Genomic DNA, 17,081 nt, shown 5'->3' with positions numbered 1-17,081 from the left:
GGGGGGGGGGGGGGGCAGGGCTCCTCCTACTTCTTTCTTTCTTAGTTTTTCTCTGGTTATGTTTTATTTTATTTTATTATTTCTTTCTCCTTTCTTGACACGGACAAACTGTGAAAGCCTTCAGCAGAGGTCAGGAAACCCACAAGCCCCTGACTCTTGCCTCCAAAGCTACAGAAGACACGGCTGCTCTTCTGGACCTACACAGGCACTCGGACATTCAACACTTTACTCAGACCAATGTAAGACTGACAAAAAAAAATATTGGGTGAGAATAAAGGTTTACAAATGCAAATAACCCTTTGATTTAAGTTTCAAATGTAAAGGAAAGACGTACTCCTTCTCCATAGATGTAAATGCATGTGGTTGTTCAAAAAAAAAAAAAACACGTTAAAGCAAATATACCAGCATTTATTTTAAATCAACACTTTCTATCTGTTCAGTGGGCACTGACAAAAGCACACTTCCAAATTAATCTTGATGTTTTTCCAGTTGTATAAGAGTTGGCTTGTTTAGCATTTTTGTTTGTGTTTGAACAGACAGGGACAAAGCCAATACATGTTATCTTCAGAAAACCAGAGATTGTATAATAATAATAATAATAAGAAGAAGAAGAATAATGTATATCCTTATAATTAAGCACTGCACATTTATGAAAACATTTCTAATTAAAACCAGTATCATTGCTTGAAATACTGATCGTTTATGAAGCTTTTAAAAGGGAGATTTGCCCTTCACAAGTCGGATCTACACTCACTAAGGTTTAGCACATTAACGTTCATGTTGGTTTACTTTTTTGCCGACTGATTGAACGGAGAAGTTGCACGTGCGTGCGTGCATTTTGTTCGAATTTATTCTGCATATTTATTGTTTGAAGACTTCGACTTTTAATAAGAGCTTTCTGTATATTTTTTCTCCTGTGTGTGTATGTGTGTGCGTGTGGTTTTGTTAATTATTCCCTCAATTTTCAATGAAGACTCGTTGCACAGAAACACTGTTCCTGTGAGGAGAGAACCGATCACGGCGGTGGAGAGTTTACTTGCATTGTTGCATGAGATTTAGTACCTCATATGGATGCCTAAAATCTGGTGCTTTTTTTCCGTTTTTCTTTTCTTTTTTTTCCAGGCAAATGAGTGGGACACGTTCAATGTTTGCGTAAAACCCCCTCCGAGTCGCATTTGTCTCGTTTTTTTTGTCCTCCGCACCCCGTTTGTCCCTTCGTTCCTGAAAGTATTTGCTTTGTGGTACACGTCCGTTCAGCTTCTCTGTAAAACCTGCTGTCGACCCATCGTTTCCATTTCAAACTGCAACACAATAAACCAAAGCTGAGAGGAAAAAATAAATAAAAAAAGAATTTAAAAAAAGTGTGTCAACTCCTTTGTTTTTGTTTTGTTTTTTTGCTGTGGATGTTTTTTCTTGCCATTGCGTACTGTAACCTTTTTTTGTGTTTCATTTATGTCATCCATGTTTTGAGCATCACCTGTATGTTGCTTTGTATTTATGCAATAGTTGCAGTTGTGACTATGATGATTTGTGAATTTAGGCCTGACTTCACTAAACAGAGTGTAATGCAAAGAACAGGCAAAATATGAAAAAAACAACAACAACAACAATAATAATAATAATAATAATAATAAAGGAAAACCTTTTTGAATGTCCAAACTGAACTGTTTCCTGACTGATTTTCTTCAGTTCCTGAGTCAGTCTGTATTTATTTCACAACTTGAATCCTTAAGGTGAGAAATGTATCCTAATGCTTTTTTACCTTCACAAATGATTATATGCAACAACAGTACAAAATTCCTGTAATATTTTTTACAGTACTGTGCAGAAGTCCTGAGTCATCCCTCATTTCTTTATATTTTGTTTCATGAAGCCAGACTATTTTGTTTACAGGCTTTCTTAGGGTATTTTCATTTAATTTATTCTTTATTATTTTGACAGACAATTTTATTTTTTATATTTTTTTCAAGAAAGTCTGGATCTTTATAAGCAAAACAAAAAAATAAGTAGGAGTTCAAAACATTTGCACAGTACTTTATGTATAGGGAAACTCAACAATATAATTAAAGGTGTACATTCTGTTTAATATTATGCTTATAGAGCCTCGCTTATCTTAGGAAGTATAGACAGTTTATTAACTCTAACTACAAATATAAAGTACTATCCACCATAACATCTACCTGTAGTTACTGAATAGCATCCAGGAAGTGATCAGGTGTGAACAGCCTGAAACCACCTTTGGATGCGGTCCAGATCCCGCTTTTCTGCGTACGTCTGGTAGTCTGACTGCAGGTCCTGCAGATCCTGAGCCTCACTGCAGGACCCCCTGAACGGACATGCCTCACAGCAGCAGAGTTATCATCTGCACGTCTAGGAGTAAAAAAGCATCCACTCAGCTGAAGGCCAATTACAGATTATTAAATAACCTTGAGAATATTCTGAAGATACAGCTGTTTTTTTTGTATGTTTTTTTTTTTTTTTGGCTAGAAGTTTTAACAAACTGTTTATCTAAACTCAATTATTAATCAGATTGGATAACCAGGACGCTCTGTGGTGAGTGAGTTTCTCTTCAGTATAATGTTTGTTCTGATTACTTTTGGAGCTGAACGAGCCGGCTGCAGTCCCTGTGAACTTCGCTCTGAGCAGCATTATGTTGCATCGTATTTGTCTAAATAAACAGCTGAGGTTATGTTGACAGTGAAGCTGTGTTTTACTGCAGTGGACTTCTACAGGGTAAAATGTTCAGTAGTTTGCTCTGATGTCGGTGTATTATGTCTGTCTGTTGGGTGGTTAAGCTCATCAAGAAGTAACGCCACAAAAGTGCGACTGACGTAGCTCTGAACTGTTCATGTCAAAGCAATAATCTGCTGTAGTTCTGCTGTCCGAAGGTGTTGTGATTTTTTTACGGAAACATCAGCGGACCTGCTGATGATGTTTGTTGCTCTGTGTGTGTGTATCTGTGTACATGACATCCGCTCAGAGAAACACATTTACCTGCCAGGTGTGAACGCCTCCAGTTAGAGCTGTCCCCTTGCAATCGAATCACCCACCCGCAGCTTATCTGTAGATCCAGGTATGAACAGGGCCTTATTCTAGCTTTTTACTTTATGTAAAGAATTACCTGATGCATTTCACTTCAGCAGGGAAAAAAACACCCTGAGTTATTGAGAGAAAGGAGACTTTAAGAATAAACATATCACACTTAGATTTTATATTATTCTCATATATAAAAAACAAACAAAAAAAAGGATTGAATTCATGGATAAAATCTCCTCTCAGCACTTATCTCCGACCACTAGGGGGCACATACTGTGTCAAGGATTTGTGGAACAACATGATGCACCTTTAATGAAACACAAAAAGGAAGTTATATTAGAAACTGTGCGTTCTTTTTGAGAAGCCGAGAAACACAGTGCCAAGGGGGGTGGAAAATAAAATGTATATATAAAAAAACATTCTTCTATCTAATATTAATCAGAACAGTAAGTTTTATTTATTGGTTCCAGCTGCACTGTATGCTATATGTTCACCTTATACAAGAAACAAATACAAATACTCACACTAAAAACCAAACAATCTGCTAGCAGCCACTTCGTTCTAAAGTTACGGAGCCAAAGGGATGAACGCGGCCGCTGCTTGTTCCCAGAGCCCCAGCTGGCTCCCATTAGAGCGGGGAAACAAAGAAGAAACTATGACGTNTGGGGTGGGGGGGAGGGCTGGTCATGTAAGACTACAGTAATATGAACATTTATCAATACAAATCTAACAGGAGTGAAAAAACGTCAACATCAAAAAATGTACAATTGATATATAAAAAAATACCACAATGGAGAAAGACGTGGAAAGCAGTAATCCAGTTTTTTTTTTCTTCTTTTCTTTCTTTTCTTTTCAGTCGAACGTTGTTGTTATTATTATTATTATTATTATTTTTCCTGAGTAAGAGACTTTCTGTTTCTAGTTTTCTAAGCACATTTTTTTTTTCCTCACAAAGGCATTGCTGTCATGTAAATTAGGTCCTTTGGGATGCTGACAGGAAATCTTTTGTTAATAACCAAATATCATCAGCACCCTGGCTCGGCAAGGCTGCGATAGCTGCTGTATGTTGTCTTTAAATTATTTTATTTATTTCATTTTTTTTTTAAGGATCTGTCTCACAAGTTCCAATCTTCATCCACATATCCTGCCCCACATCTTGTCTTTACATTCTGGAGCAATGAGCAAAATAAAAATAAAAAAAAATCAAGGGGGCAAAAACCGAGTTGAGATTTCTGAAGCTGCTGATGCCACCAGCTGGACTTTTCTGATCTGCTAAGCATAACTTTCGATTCATTCATTGTTACACACTGAAGAACGGGGGGAAAATAGATATCCATTTGTAACAAAAACACAGAATAGAGAATGAACAAAAATAAAAAAAAGAACAGAAAATTAAAAAAAGTAACACAAGACACAAAGAAATGGGTGAAGCTGAAGGGAAAAGAAGGTCGTCCTTTAAACCAGGGAGGGTGTGGGTCAGGTCTTCCATCCTACGCTTGGCAACATGTCCCACAAGCCCAGAGGAATATCTCTAATATATATGAGAAGATAAAGATATAAACAAAAACATCACTTCGTTTAGTAAATGACTAAAACTAACATAACGGGAGGAGACGTTTCGGTTCTTCTGCGCTTGAGTTTGACGGTCAGTCCCGTCTTTGTGTGGCAGCTCGGGCATGTCCTGTCATCCACTGTCCTCACTCGGGCTTTGCGATTCCATACAAAAAGAAGAAAAAAACGTGTGAAACGTTGCGTGGCAGGCAGTTTGCTGGTAGGTCCAGATGGCTGAAGTCAAGCTTATGGTTTGATGGGTTGACTTGGTCGCTTCCTTCGTTTTTTTTTACACCGACTGCGGCAGCAGTCCGTCTACGGCTCAGTCATGTGCTCCCTCATGGGGTCGCCGTGTTTGGAGGGTTGGTTCGGGGAGGTGGCCTGTGACGGATGGGTGCCCAGGGGCAGGGTGTGGGCGATGGGCACTCCCCCGGGCACCAACCCCTCCATGGGTCCAGCAATCCCACCGGGGGCGATCCCCATCACACCAGGGGGGAATCTGGAGACGGACAGAGAGTGATTCAACACACGTCACAACGAGAGAAATGTAATCAAATTTTTTAAAAAAAAGAAAAAAAATTGCACAGATCCCCGAAGAAGACAGTTTTCTCCTAAAGGTTTGAGCTGGAAATTTAAAATTAAATTGAAATAAAGCCACGTATACACAACAAAACATCACAAATTTGCTTGCATTGAATGAAGTGTCATGGTGTTAAATGTGTGTAAAAATACAGCAACAAATGAGGATGTTAGGGGTCCTAATCTGGGTTCAGCAGGAACGAGAAAGGTCATTCACCCAAACTACAAAACAAGAGTCCTCATGCTTTAAAATTCCCACTTTGAGATTTTAGGTAGACAGTTATTCAATAACAGCTTCTCCCCAAATGTTTTTTCTTATTTTTATTTTTTAAATAAGCAATAAAAACTGTAATAGTCTGGGTGAACAGAGCAAGCACAGCAAGGAAAAGTGTTACAGGAAACTAAAACAACTCAGAGACGTCAGGTGGTTTGCATGGAGTTACTTTGGTGTCTTCAAACTGTAGAAATCTGTAGTCAAAATACAAAAGCAAAACTACAGACGTGTGCGATGTGATTATTTCAGCTAATCTGACTAAAGTAGTAATAAAGTAACAAAAACAGACACATTTTTCTGCAACTTTCCCATCATTATTTAAGGTTAACGGCCTCAAGGAAACAAAAATTCTTACAGCTGAATAATAGAAGCCATAGCATACAAATATTCTTAAAAATGAAAAGAATTGAGGAAATTTAAAAGTTTTTGTTGTTGTTCTGATCAAATCCGTTTTATTTCCTTATAGCTGTTTTTTTTTTGTTTGTTTGTTTGATTACCTGCATTTAAGGACAAAATGAACATCATCGTTTTGTTAAAAGAAACTTTTCCAATCTGGCCTTTCCTCAGTGAATTAAAGCTCACGCTCATCATGTCTGTCCCCATCTTTTCTCTTTCCAGTCACAAAACTTCTCTTGACCACATAAAAGTTGGGGGGAGGAAACACCACTTAGTATATGTTCTACGTCCAGTGTATAATATCTAAACACAAATGTGACAACATTAAAAAAAAACCTGTCAGTGACGAGACCGATCCCATGTGAAGTGGGTCCGATTCTGTTCAGGGAGGGTAAAGGGGGAAGCACAGGGAACTGATGGGGAACGGGGGCTACGCTGAATAGGAGCTACAGAACTCGGCTGGGTTCGGTGGTATTAGGGATGATTTTTTTTGTTTTGTTTTCATTTCATTTCATTTACCTGCTTGAGCATTAGGTATATAATTTGTCCTGCATTCCCCCCGTTGCTATGGCCTGTACCATGGTTTGGTTCACTCGGCTGTGTGAGAGAAGCAGTTCAGTCTGGTTGAAACAATATATTGACTGAAAAATGAAGATGGCTAAACTTGACATGGGGTACATTCATTTGGGCCAATTTCTAGGTATAATTTCTCCAAAAAAAAAAGAAGAAAAAAAAAAAGCAAGGGTTAACGTTAAAACATACATGAAATTGCTAAAATCTACCCCCTCCTTACGTGGTAAACCTCACTAGCAGGTGCTGAGATGAGACGCTCTCTCTGCGCGATGCCGAGTCTGAATAAACCCCCTACCTGTACGCCGCACCGTTGATTTCAGGGTGAACTTGAGGCTGCTGCTGCTCCATCATCCCCCAAGGCGCCGTGGTCACAAAGAACTCTTTATTGATGCAGTTTCGCAGGCTGTCAGGAATACGGCCTGTTCCGGGGGGGAAACACAGGACTTCTGTGAGTGGAGAAACCAAAACGTGTGACTGAGCTCGGAGGCACACAGGTACCTGTGATGGCTCTGCGGATTTCTGTGGCGGCGGCCTCTCTCATCTCCAACGACGCCTGCTCGCTGTACCAAGCGGTGTGGGGGGTGCAGATCAAGTTGGGGGCGTCTTTGAGGGGACCCTGGGAAAAACTGTTCAGCATTGGAAAGATACGGTGGTTAGGTGACATAATAAAAAAGCCAAAGCAGCCACTGAGTCATTCTCATTTTGTTGATATGAGACAGTGATGGATGGATGGATGGATGGATGGATGGATGGATGGATGGATGGATGGATGGATGGATGGATGGATGGATGGATGGATGGATGGATGGATGGATGGATGGATGGATGGATGGATGGAGACGGCGAAGGCACCTGAAAGGCTCTGACTCGTGGACGTCCATGGCCGCGCCTCGTATTCTGCCTTCCTTCAGGGCCTGAGCCAAGGCTTTCTCATCCACAAGACCCCCCCGCGCAATGTTGACCAGGAAAGCCCCTTGGCGCATCTAAACACACACAAGAACAAAAAAATATATATATACTGTTAATGACTCAGTGTTCAAAAGCAACAAAGACTTTTCAGTTATAAAGCGTTTCAAAACAAGAGACTTAAATTACACTGGTCCCTTTTCATTTAAGACATTTATAAAAATAAGCATATATATTTTAACTCAAGTAAACATAAGCTGTATTTCTCTGAATTTTCACCTTTAAAAAAAAAGTTCAAGTTCTCAAGACGTTTGTTAATCAACAGTTGCAGTTCAGTGTCTGACCTCCAGGTGGCAGCAGTGGCCAGGAAAATGCTACAACGACGACGAGTTTCTTTTGCAACACTTTCAGAGATAAACATCTGTGTAATACAGCTACATTAGAGAGAGACACACGTCACCACAGATTAAAGATTGGTCTAAATAAGAGATTTTAGAATGAAATGCTCAAAATTTGTAAGTGAACATACGTGTCAGGAGACCTGACAAAACAGGGTGAGGGACCAGCTCTAGTGAGATTCATGTTTGTTCAACCTGAGAACCTCCACACTTGACTTATTTTTAGTGAAGAGCATGCTGAAGAGTGCTCTTTGATTCTACGCCCCGACACACATTCACTTTGGCAACGTTTGGGTCAGTCCGACCCTAAAGTTCTAAAAGAACAGGAACCATGTATTATATCCACCCCCGTATGTACTAAACACCTGCACCACTTTGGACTTACCTGTTCCTGATATTCATTTTAAAAGGTGGTTCAGACAGAATGAATTTGGAAACTGCTACAAAAAAATTAAAAAAAGAAGAAATCATCGACCGCCCCTTTAAGTGAGATCTGGTTTCGTTTCCCATCTGAGGGCCCTGCGGCGCATGAACTCTAAAATCTTTCTTCCGAAGCACTAATAACGCCCCACCTGTTTGATGGTGAAGTCGTTGATGAGGTGGTGGTTGTGCTCGTTCAGATTGCAGTGCAGGGACACACAGTCGCTCTGGTAGAGCAGATCCTGCAGCGTGTAGACCCTCTGAACCCCGAGCGAGCGCTCCAACCCGTCCTGGAGGTAGGGGTCGTAAAAGATCACGTTGAAGCCAAACGCCTTGGCCCGCATGGCCACCGCCTGGCCGGTGCGACCTAAACGCAAAAGCAAAGAGAAGAGTTACTGACTGAAGTCAGTGATTACTAAACTTGCTGCTTTTCAAATCTCTCCAGATGTTAAAAAAATCCTTCTGTGAGCTTTAACTATGTTGCTCAACGGTGCTTATTCTGCAATAACCCACTAAATTATTGAGTGTAAACATACAGTAAGTCTTCTAACTGGTGCTTTAATAGTAAGGCACCAGTTATCTGGCTTTTGTTGGCATTTAGCTTCATTTTGCAACGATTCATTAGATGTTGTATGTCAATGTACAACCATGCAGAAACGCTCTAGTTAATGATTAATCTACCTCATAAATTAAACTCTTTGATTAAACTGTGGCTCAGTTAAATGCCATTTGTCAAATACTGTGATCATTCTCTGTAAAAACTATTCATTTCAGATTTTTAGCAACGTGGCAATCTTTTGTCCTAATTTTATCAAACAAAAGCTGACAAATTACTACCCAGTCTTCATGTAAAAATCCACCGGCACTAAAAATTTGAAGGAAAAAAATTGTTTGGTTTTTTTTCTGTGGCTTTAAAAGTTATCCTTGGAATGAATATTAGTTTACCAGACAATGGCTTTAGACTCAGTTAATATTTGGATTTTACAAGTTAGTGTGACGATTCGTATCTAAAAACAATTCCATTATTACATTTTGTGTCCCAGCCAGCATGTTGCCGACAAACTGATCTGCAGCTTTTTGCTCGTGGAAATAACACAAAGATAATGAAACATTTACTTCATACACTGATGCAGAAAGTGCACTAACAGCGGCTGATTGTGGCTGATTACACACGGTCAGTATATAATTAAGGTGCCATTGCATAAGCATGGAGCACACCTATTACCAGCGCACCAATTACTATTTTGTTAAAATAATTTGTCCTGTATCTCGTTGCACTGCTTTGGAATAAAACATGCAAATTATACATCAAAACACACGGGCTCAATTGGGAGCAGCATACCGTACAACGTCGACAAAACTCGCATGAAAAGAATAACGGCGATCAATGGGTTTTTGGTGCAACAAATGAGAAACTCCAGCCCTCTTTGGATCTCTGTAGCTCCAAAGAGTTTGCAGTGGAAACATCATTTGAAGTTTAAACGAGTCACAGAATGTTGGAAGTTACATATCTGAGCTTGCAGTTTGATATCTTGTATGGTTTTTTACATACAAGAGTTTAAATTTGAGGATTTTTGTAGACTTTCCCATGAAATGTTCCTCTGACAGTTAACGTTTGAAATGTCTGCAAAAATTTAAAAGTTTGCAAACAAACTCTTGTTACTCTTACAACTCTTTTTGGTACATATATGGGCATTTTTGTCTTTTTTTACCTGGTGTGTGTCTCTCGGTGCTATAGGACTTATAGTTTTCTCTCAGATTCCCCAACAATACAAAGACTGCACACCGAATGTTCCACAGCCTTCAGTTATATTGTATCTCAAAATATTCTCTTCAAAACTGGAAGTGAACTTGTCATATCTTCCAAAAAAAATAAAATAAAATAAAATAATAAAATAAAACACCATAGAAAAATCAACATTAACATCTATGACCATCACAAGACTCAAGAATTTTTAAGATCCAATATACAGTTTTTGTGTGAGGCTGAATTTTCAGTCTGTTTCTGTCTGCCTCTCTTAAGTTTGCTGTCAGGAAGTGAGAGACACCAATGTCTGGTTGCCATGGTGACCATTGTGAGCCACTGGCAGCAGCTTTAAGGTTTCTTTTGATCTCGGTTCTCTTCACACTTCTTATACAGTTCAAAGTGGCTGCATTAGCTCCCTTCACAATGAAGCCAGAGGTTTTGGAATTAAACCATTCACAGGTACGCTCCGGACGTTAATCCCGGCAATGAAATCTACCAGTTTTGGGTGGTTCCCTAATGAGATTCTCACCGAATCCGATGAGGCCGAGCGTTTCGCCTCGGATCCTGGCCGCCCCGGACGCCACCTCCCGGATCTGCTCCACGCTCTGGACCCGTGTGCCCTCCCGGAGGGCCTGGTACAGCCAGGTGTTTCGCCGGTACAAGTTAAGGATGTGACAAAGCGTCGAGTCCGCCGTTTCCTCCACGGCCGCCGAGGGAATGTTGCACACCGCGATGCCTGGGAAGGGAAAAGAACGCACCGGAAAACACGGGAGCTTAAATGACGACTTGTAATATTTAGCTGTTTTTTTTCTTACCACGTACAGAATCAAAGCCCACTGATCTGTTAGAAATATCAGGATTACCATAAGAAATCCATTCCAGCGTGATGAAACATAATAGCGACAGTAATTAGGATATCACACTAAATCCCGCTCTCATACCAAACATATGCTGAAGGGGCCAAATGGGAACGTGAGGAAGACTTCTGTATGAGTTGGAGCATCTGCTCTGAATGTGCAATCAGTTCCATTACCTCTCACGCTTACAGTTAATAAATCATTTCTACTACATATGTTGTTTGTGATAAGTTAATATAACCAAGCAGAGTTTGCTTTGGCCCCAATGAAAAGGTGCACCATCCTTATCCATAATGCATCATCTCCGTTTTATTATTTAACTGCTCTCATCGCGGTGAATAGTTAAGCCATATGGGCTGAAATGAATCGTCTTGTTCGTTATTCGCGGCGTACGATCACCGCCTGCTTCGGAACAACCTCGGCCTGTGATCCGCCCCTGTCGCCCGCAGCCTCACCGAGCTCTCCGGCGGCCTTGATGTCGATGTTGTCGTAGCCGCTGCCGATGCGGATGATGATGCGCAGCGCCTTGAACTTCTCCAGGTCCTCTCTGGTCAGGGTGATGGTGTGGTACATCATGGCGCCGACGGCCTCGTTTAGCACCTGAGGGACATCGGAGAGAATGTCATCATCATCTGTAATGTCGGCGTTTCCTCTACAGCCATTAGACAGACAAAACCATCTGGATCAGCCTCACATTGTTGCCCTTAATCATCGTTCCGGCGTTGATATTCATCCGCTTTTTTTCTTTATTTTTTGAGCACGATCGACCCGTTGCAGTCACTGTGAATAAGCGTGCTTTCACCCACCGCCTCCCGTTTTCCTGAACCTAAGTTTGCGTTTGCCATTCTTCATCTAAATGCAAATGGATTGTTTATGGGTGCTCTAAAATATGAATCGTCGTCTGTGCGTTTGCCGTATAATGAGCGCTCGCAAGAGCCGCTTTTTGTCGCCATCCATTAACTCCGACTGTATGCAAACAAGGTTAGAGAGTGGGTGCAGGCTGGACAATAAAGTTGACTGACAGCTGCTGAGAAAAAAAAAACGGAGAGTATAAACAAGTAGCTGCTGAGAGCCAAGGCCGTTAAACACCCGGTATCAATTCACAACCCACTAACAGAATTGACCTACCTGAGCCAGATTAGCAGAGTCGTGTATTTCCACACAACGTTTTTTTTTTTTATTTGAGTTACACATAAGAGGAACTTGGACGCTAAAATCAAGGTTATGGTGCCCCTCGTGCATTAACGTCACCACGTGAGCGCAGCAGGGCTCGGCTGGAGGGGCCACTGGAAAATGACAGCATGTTGTTGCTCACCAATAAGCAGCAGGAATTTTAACAAGGAGAAAGTTTGGTGGGTGGAAAAAAAAACCAACTGAGCGACGGATTTGGAAATTGTTTTTGTTCGGTAGTTGTGTTAAACTTGTTTTTTCTTCCGGACCTGGTAACCCAAAAGTGCACTGTTGCTATTTTGTTTTTTTTGCCAGCTGCTCAAGGAGAAGTGGAGCAATAATGTTTTTGCCAATGCCTATGTGTGTGTGTGTGTGTGTGTGTGTGTGTGTGTGTGTGTGTGTGTGTCTGTACTTTTAGTAAAAAAAACCTCATGAATCTCTCAACAGACTTTAATGAAACGTTCAGAAAGTAATCGCTGGGTGCACATCTACAACTCATTAACTTTTGGAGTCAATATATTTCAAGTTGGCTGCCACAGCGAAGTCCTCTTAGCAAACACAGAAACGCTTATAACTCAGCCAATTTTACAAATATTGAGCTAAAATCTGGTGTGGTAGTCGCTGGGAGCCATTCTGAACTAGTACTCTGAGCACTAACGGATTGTGTCACAACTGTGTTTAAAACTTTACCGCTAACCATCAGATTCGACTCTGTCTGTCCGTTTGTAGAATATCTCATGAACCACTAAACGGATTTCATTGAAACGCTCGCAAAGTATTTACTGAATGTTCCTCTACAACTGATTACCTTTCGGACTTAACCCAATTTAAGATGGCTGCCACAACTAACTGAGCTTAGAAAACACAAAAATAGCTGCAAGTCAGCCAGTTTTCCAGATATTGAGCTAAAATCTTGAGTGGTAGTAGCCGAGCATCATCCCAAACACATACTTTGAGCACTGCACATTGAGCAAATTCTTTGTTTAAATCCTTGGCAATAACTGTTTGAGTCAACACTGTTGGTCTCGTGAACGACTGGATGGATTTTGATGAAACGCTCAGATTTTAGCGTATTAGCTAAACATCTCCAACTGATTGACCTTTGGAGTCAACCAAATTCAAGATGGCTGTCACAACTAATGGGAAAAAATGGCTATTTCAGTGTGGCGGTAGCTGAGAGTTATTTACAACCTGTTCTCAAAGGACCAACAGATCATACAGGATACTGTTAAAGATTGCACATATTTACATTGTATAATGCTAATGGCTCTAACCTTTCCCAACATGAGATAATTATAGTTTATAACTGTGGCATGAGAGGCGATGGGCGTCGTGCATTCTTGCGAGGAAGACCATTAATTTTATTGCGGGGAATGTTGCAAAGAAAAATAGAAGGCCCTAAGGTTTTTCAAAAGGCCTATATTTAAATTAAAAACACAGTGAGTTTAAATGGTTTGGATTTGAAGCGCCGGAGTGAGCCACGGGTAGTCGTGCCTGTGTCTTTCAGCACTAATGATAAGCTAAGGCAAGCTAATCATTTCTGTGCTCGAGCTCAGAAATACAGCGCGTTAATTAGCCAGCGTCCAGGGCTTTTTCCATTACCGAGCCAGACTTTCTTCCATAATGCTAAGTTAATCACCTGCTGGCAGCAGAGTCATTACAGAGATGACAGCGGAGTCACTTCCGTCAAGGTTGTGCTCAAACGCTGAGACAAAAGACGAGCCGAGGAATCGTTTGATTGGATTCCTCCGGGTGTTGAGCAACTCTCGTTTCTGAAAGTAAAAGTTGCGGGGTTCGATAAAAAAAAAAAAAAAAAAAATCTCTGTCTTTAAAGATCAATAAAAAAATTGTAAGTTAATGTCAAGCATTTATCAGCGTTTTGGTAAAGTAGGCCAATTTGGTGAGTCTAGACTCAAAGAAGAAGTGGAAGAAGAAACGTCTAACTTTGTAATCATCATTTTATGCATGCACCGTGTAATTTTCCTGGCACTTAAACTGGAGGACTAATCAAAATGCAGAGTGTACATAAAGAGAACTCCTGTCACCCCTGCTTTAGTGGAATATGCTCACTCTGAAATGGTCAGTCTCTACTCTCAGACGATAGGCCAATCTTTTATTCCTTCTTTTTTGTGTTGTAAAGTACTTTCAGGGAAAAAAAAAAAAAAACCCAGCTTGATTTGATGGCCACTCTTAACTATGACTATATTATTTAAAGAGGACTCAAATGTAAACTGCCGCTGCATCAACAAATGGAGACGGTTACATCAATACCTTTCATGTTAATGCATAGTGGAAAGGATACGCTTGAACTACATGTTTATGGACTAATTCGGATCCGGTTTGTTGCTTAGCGACGCGATTTTAAAGGTGTGACAGTAAAGCCACTCTGTGTCTGCTTGTTTATGCAGCAAATGCACACATCTGAGGTTGATATAACTAACATAGTCCTGCTTATGGTTTCTGTTGCATCTGAAATCTGCAGCTGTCTGAAATACTTTTAGGAATTAATCACTGGATAGACATCTAGGACTGATTACCGTTTGGTGTTAATCCAATACAACGTGGCTACCACAGCTAATCAGCCTCAGGAAACACGCAAAAAAGGCTATAAATCAGTCACTTTAACAAACATGGCGCTAACGTTTAGTGTGACAGTAGCTGAGAGTCATCCCCAACAGATCCTGTGAGAGCTTTGTGTAAAACTTTGGCATGTGAGGTAAGAAGTAGGAAGTTTTGATACTGATGAGCATCCTTTTTTTTAATAGATCACGTATTTGAATTTTCACTAAAATAGCAGCCAGCAGTTTTTTTTATCAAAGGAATGAAGTCAAAGACACCTAAAAAGCACATTACTTATTACTACTACTACTATTATCATTATTATTAAATTGTACAGCAATTGTAAAGTCAGTTTTATTTTTCCAAGGACATGACTGGATTCCTTTACAGCTAGTGAGAGATCGCTTGCATAATTTGCTTTTTAGTCAGAACAAACAGCCAAAACTCTCCCAGACTTTCAGTTGTATTTTGAGAGATTTTGTCCATCAGACATAAATAGTGGACATTCACACTGATGGCAAAACTCTAAAGAGCGATAAAAGACTTCAAGGTTCATTTTGACAAAAATTAAAAGGAAAGAGCAGGAGCAAATATATACATATGTATTGGAATGAAAAAAGATGGGAAAATTAACTATCATATAACTCTTATTGCAGTTAACAATATGTTAGTTTATTTAAATGAAGTGAAATGATGTAGTTGTTTTTGTTTCTGGCCATTTCAGTCCNTCTGCAGTTCAGAACAAATCCCACAAACTCCTGAAATCCTTCGCTGCGTCTGAAACCTTCCAGGCTGCTCCAACAAAACGGCACGAGCAGGATTGGGTTTGCTCACACTGGTTTGGTGGGGGTTTTGGAGAGCTTGTGCATATGCGTGGCCCCCCTGCACCCTCTGTTGTGCAGTTAGAGTTGTGGGACTGCGGCCAACGTGGACGCGTCCAGATGGGCCCTCCGCTTGTGTGACATTTTCCCGCACTGAACAAGTGTCGTGAATAAAGAAGTTCAAAAACATCAGCTATTTGTTTTGGATTTTCTGCCATTTTTCAGTTTTAATGTCGTGTCTTTTTGGTGAGCATTAAAGTAAAACAGACAGCTTATTAACTGTGAATCAGCTACTAAAAGGGTTTTTTTTTTTTCCCTGGACGCAGCATTTTCTCTGAAACTAAAACAACCCGAGTTGATTGGCTCTTTTTTTTCTTTTTTTCTTTTCTTGTCAAGTGTGTGAAACCACAAACCCTCCAGTTTGGATTGTAAAAACTGCTGCTCGCTGGCTCCGGTGTGCAGACAGTAAAACAAGACAAATGTTTCACCCACTCCGGCTGAGAACAATTCCACTGCATTTCTATTACCATCCTTCTCCTCCTCCTCCTCCTTCTCCTCCTCTTTATTTAACAAAGCTGCTCTCCAGCTCACAGTGGGATTAGCGTCAGTGATGAAACCATTATAGCTATACTGGGAGCGCGGGACGAGTCAGTGGGCTGAAATATCATTAAAACATTACAGGGGAGGAGGAGGACGGGGATGATTATACTGTGCTGAGCAGAACGCAAACAGTTCAAGGAACGCTGATACAGTTCAGAAGTTAGAGTGACGTTTATGTAGATACAGCTGCGATCGTGGAATGGCCTGCGTGTCTGCGTATGCGAGCGCACGCACGTCATCACCAGAAAACGGATGAATTTTCCGATCTCACGCCTAATGATGATCGGTTAACCAAGTGTGTTTGATTAGAAGCATGTTGCTGCTTCTGCTCTTTAAACACCGCTTCAGCATCTTTGGCTCAGTGGTAAATAAATAATGACGCAGCGTAATCAGTTCAGTCAGTTCAGTCTTTCTCTCTCTCTCTCTCTCTCTCTCTCTCTATATATATATATATATATATATATATATATATATATATATATATATAATCTATCATGATCATTGTGCACATTATCAGGATCACAAAGAACTGATTGAACTGCAATAAATCACAGGATAAAATATTCCAAATGCTGTGCATTCACACTCTGCGTGCCAAAATTATCATTTGCCAATTCAATGGGCTGTCACTGCCCTTGATTGGCCACACCTGCTTTTAGATCAGTGGTTCCCAAACTTTTCTGCTTTTGACCAACAAAATAACAGCTGCAAAGACTTGTGACCCTGACTTATTAGCTTAAGTAAACAAACCTTGCTGTTAAGTCATTTAGCCTGTGAGACATTTTGAAAAAGTTTTTATGCATATTTATAGGTACAGTCCACACTAAGTATAGCCTGGTCGTTTTTGAAGTTATATCAGTTGCAATTGGTGTCACAAAAAATAAAGCCCTTGTTTGGTTAACCTTTAGCCTGGCTAGCCTGGTCAAAGACTTTTGCCTCTTTCTTCGTACTCTGTGCTCTATGACCGATGTCACAGCAGATACGATACTAACTACTGAGAGCTACATGACGGAACATCACTTCAAAATTGAACAGGCGATCCCATCCATCCATCCATCCATTCTCTTCCACTTATCCGGGGTCGGGTCGCGGGGGCAGCAGCCTAAGCAGGGAGACCCAGACTTCCCTCTCCCCAGCCACTTGGGCCAGCTCCTCCGGGGGAATCCCAAGGTGTTCCCAGGCCAGCCGAGAAAC

General features: G+C 40.7%; 2 protein-coding genes across 8 annotated transcripts in view; one reads left to right on the top strand and one right to left on the bottom strand.

Moving 5' to 3' along the window:
- The window catches only part of zranb1b (zinc finger, RAN-binding domain containing 1b), a 15,797-nt gene extending 14,641 nt beyond the window's left edge, over positions 1–1,156 (top strand). Inside the window, exon 11 of the mRNA XM_017428854.3 lies at positions 1,123–1,156. Within this exon, the coding sequence (XP_017284343.1) occupies positions 1,123–1,156 (34 nt within the window). The remainder of the gene's footprint in view (positions 1–1,122) is intronic.
- Positions 805–17,081, bottom strand: part of ctbp2a (C-terminal binding protein 2a) — a 67,991-nt gene continuing 51,714 nt past the window's right edge. For 3 of the 7 annotated variants that reach the window (XM_037973449.1, XM_017430196.3, XM_037973448.1), the window contains 7 exons: positions 11,193–11,337; positions 10,410–10,616; positions 8,286–8,500; positions 7,262–7,392; positions 6,908–7,035; positions 6,705–6,828; positions 805–5,086 (listed from right to left, as the gene is read on the bottom strand). In XM_037973449.1, the coding sequence (XP_037829377.1) occupies positions 4,903–5,086; positions 6,705–6,828; positions 6,908–7,035; positions 7,262–7,392; positions 8,286–8,500; positions 10,410–10,616; positions 11,193–11,337 (1,134 nt within the window). In that variant the 3' untranslated portion in view covers positions 805–4,902. Of the gene's footprint in view, positions 5,087–6,355; positions 6,434–6,704; positions 6,829–6,907; positions 7,036–7,261; positions 7,393–8,285; positions 8,501–10,409; positions 10,617–11,192; positions 11,338–17,081 lie in introns of all 7 variants that reach the window. The other 4 variants (XM_037973450.1, XM_017430205.3, XM_017430214.3 and 1 more) reach the window with 2 other exon arrangements.

The sequence above is a fragment of the Kryptolebias marmoratus genome, linkage group LG22 (assembly GCF_001649575.2).
Source record: "Kryptolebias marmoratus isolate JLee-2015 linkage group LG22, ASM164957v2, whole genome shotgun sequence".
Taxonomy (NCBI): domain Eukaryota; kingdom Metazoa; phylum Chordata; class Actinopteri; order Cyprinodontiformes; family Rivulidae; genus Kryptolebias; species Kryptolebias marmoratus.
Note: the sequence above shows the minus strand (reverse complement) of the source record. Positions and strands in the feature narration are given on the sequence as shown.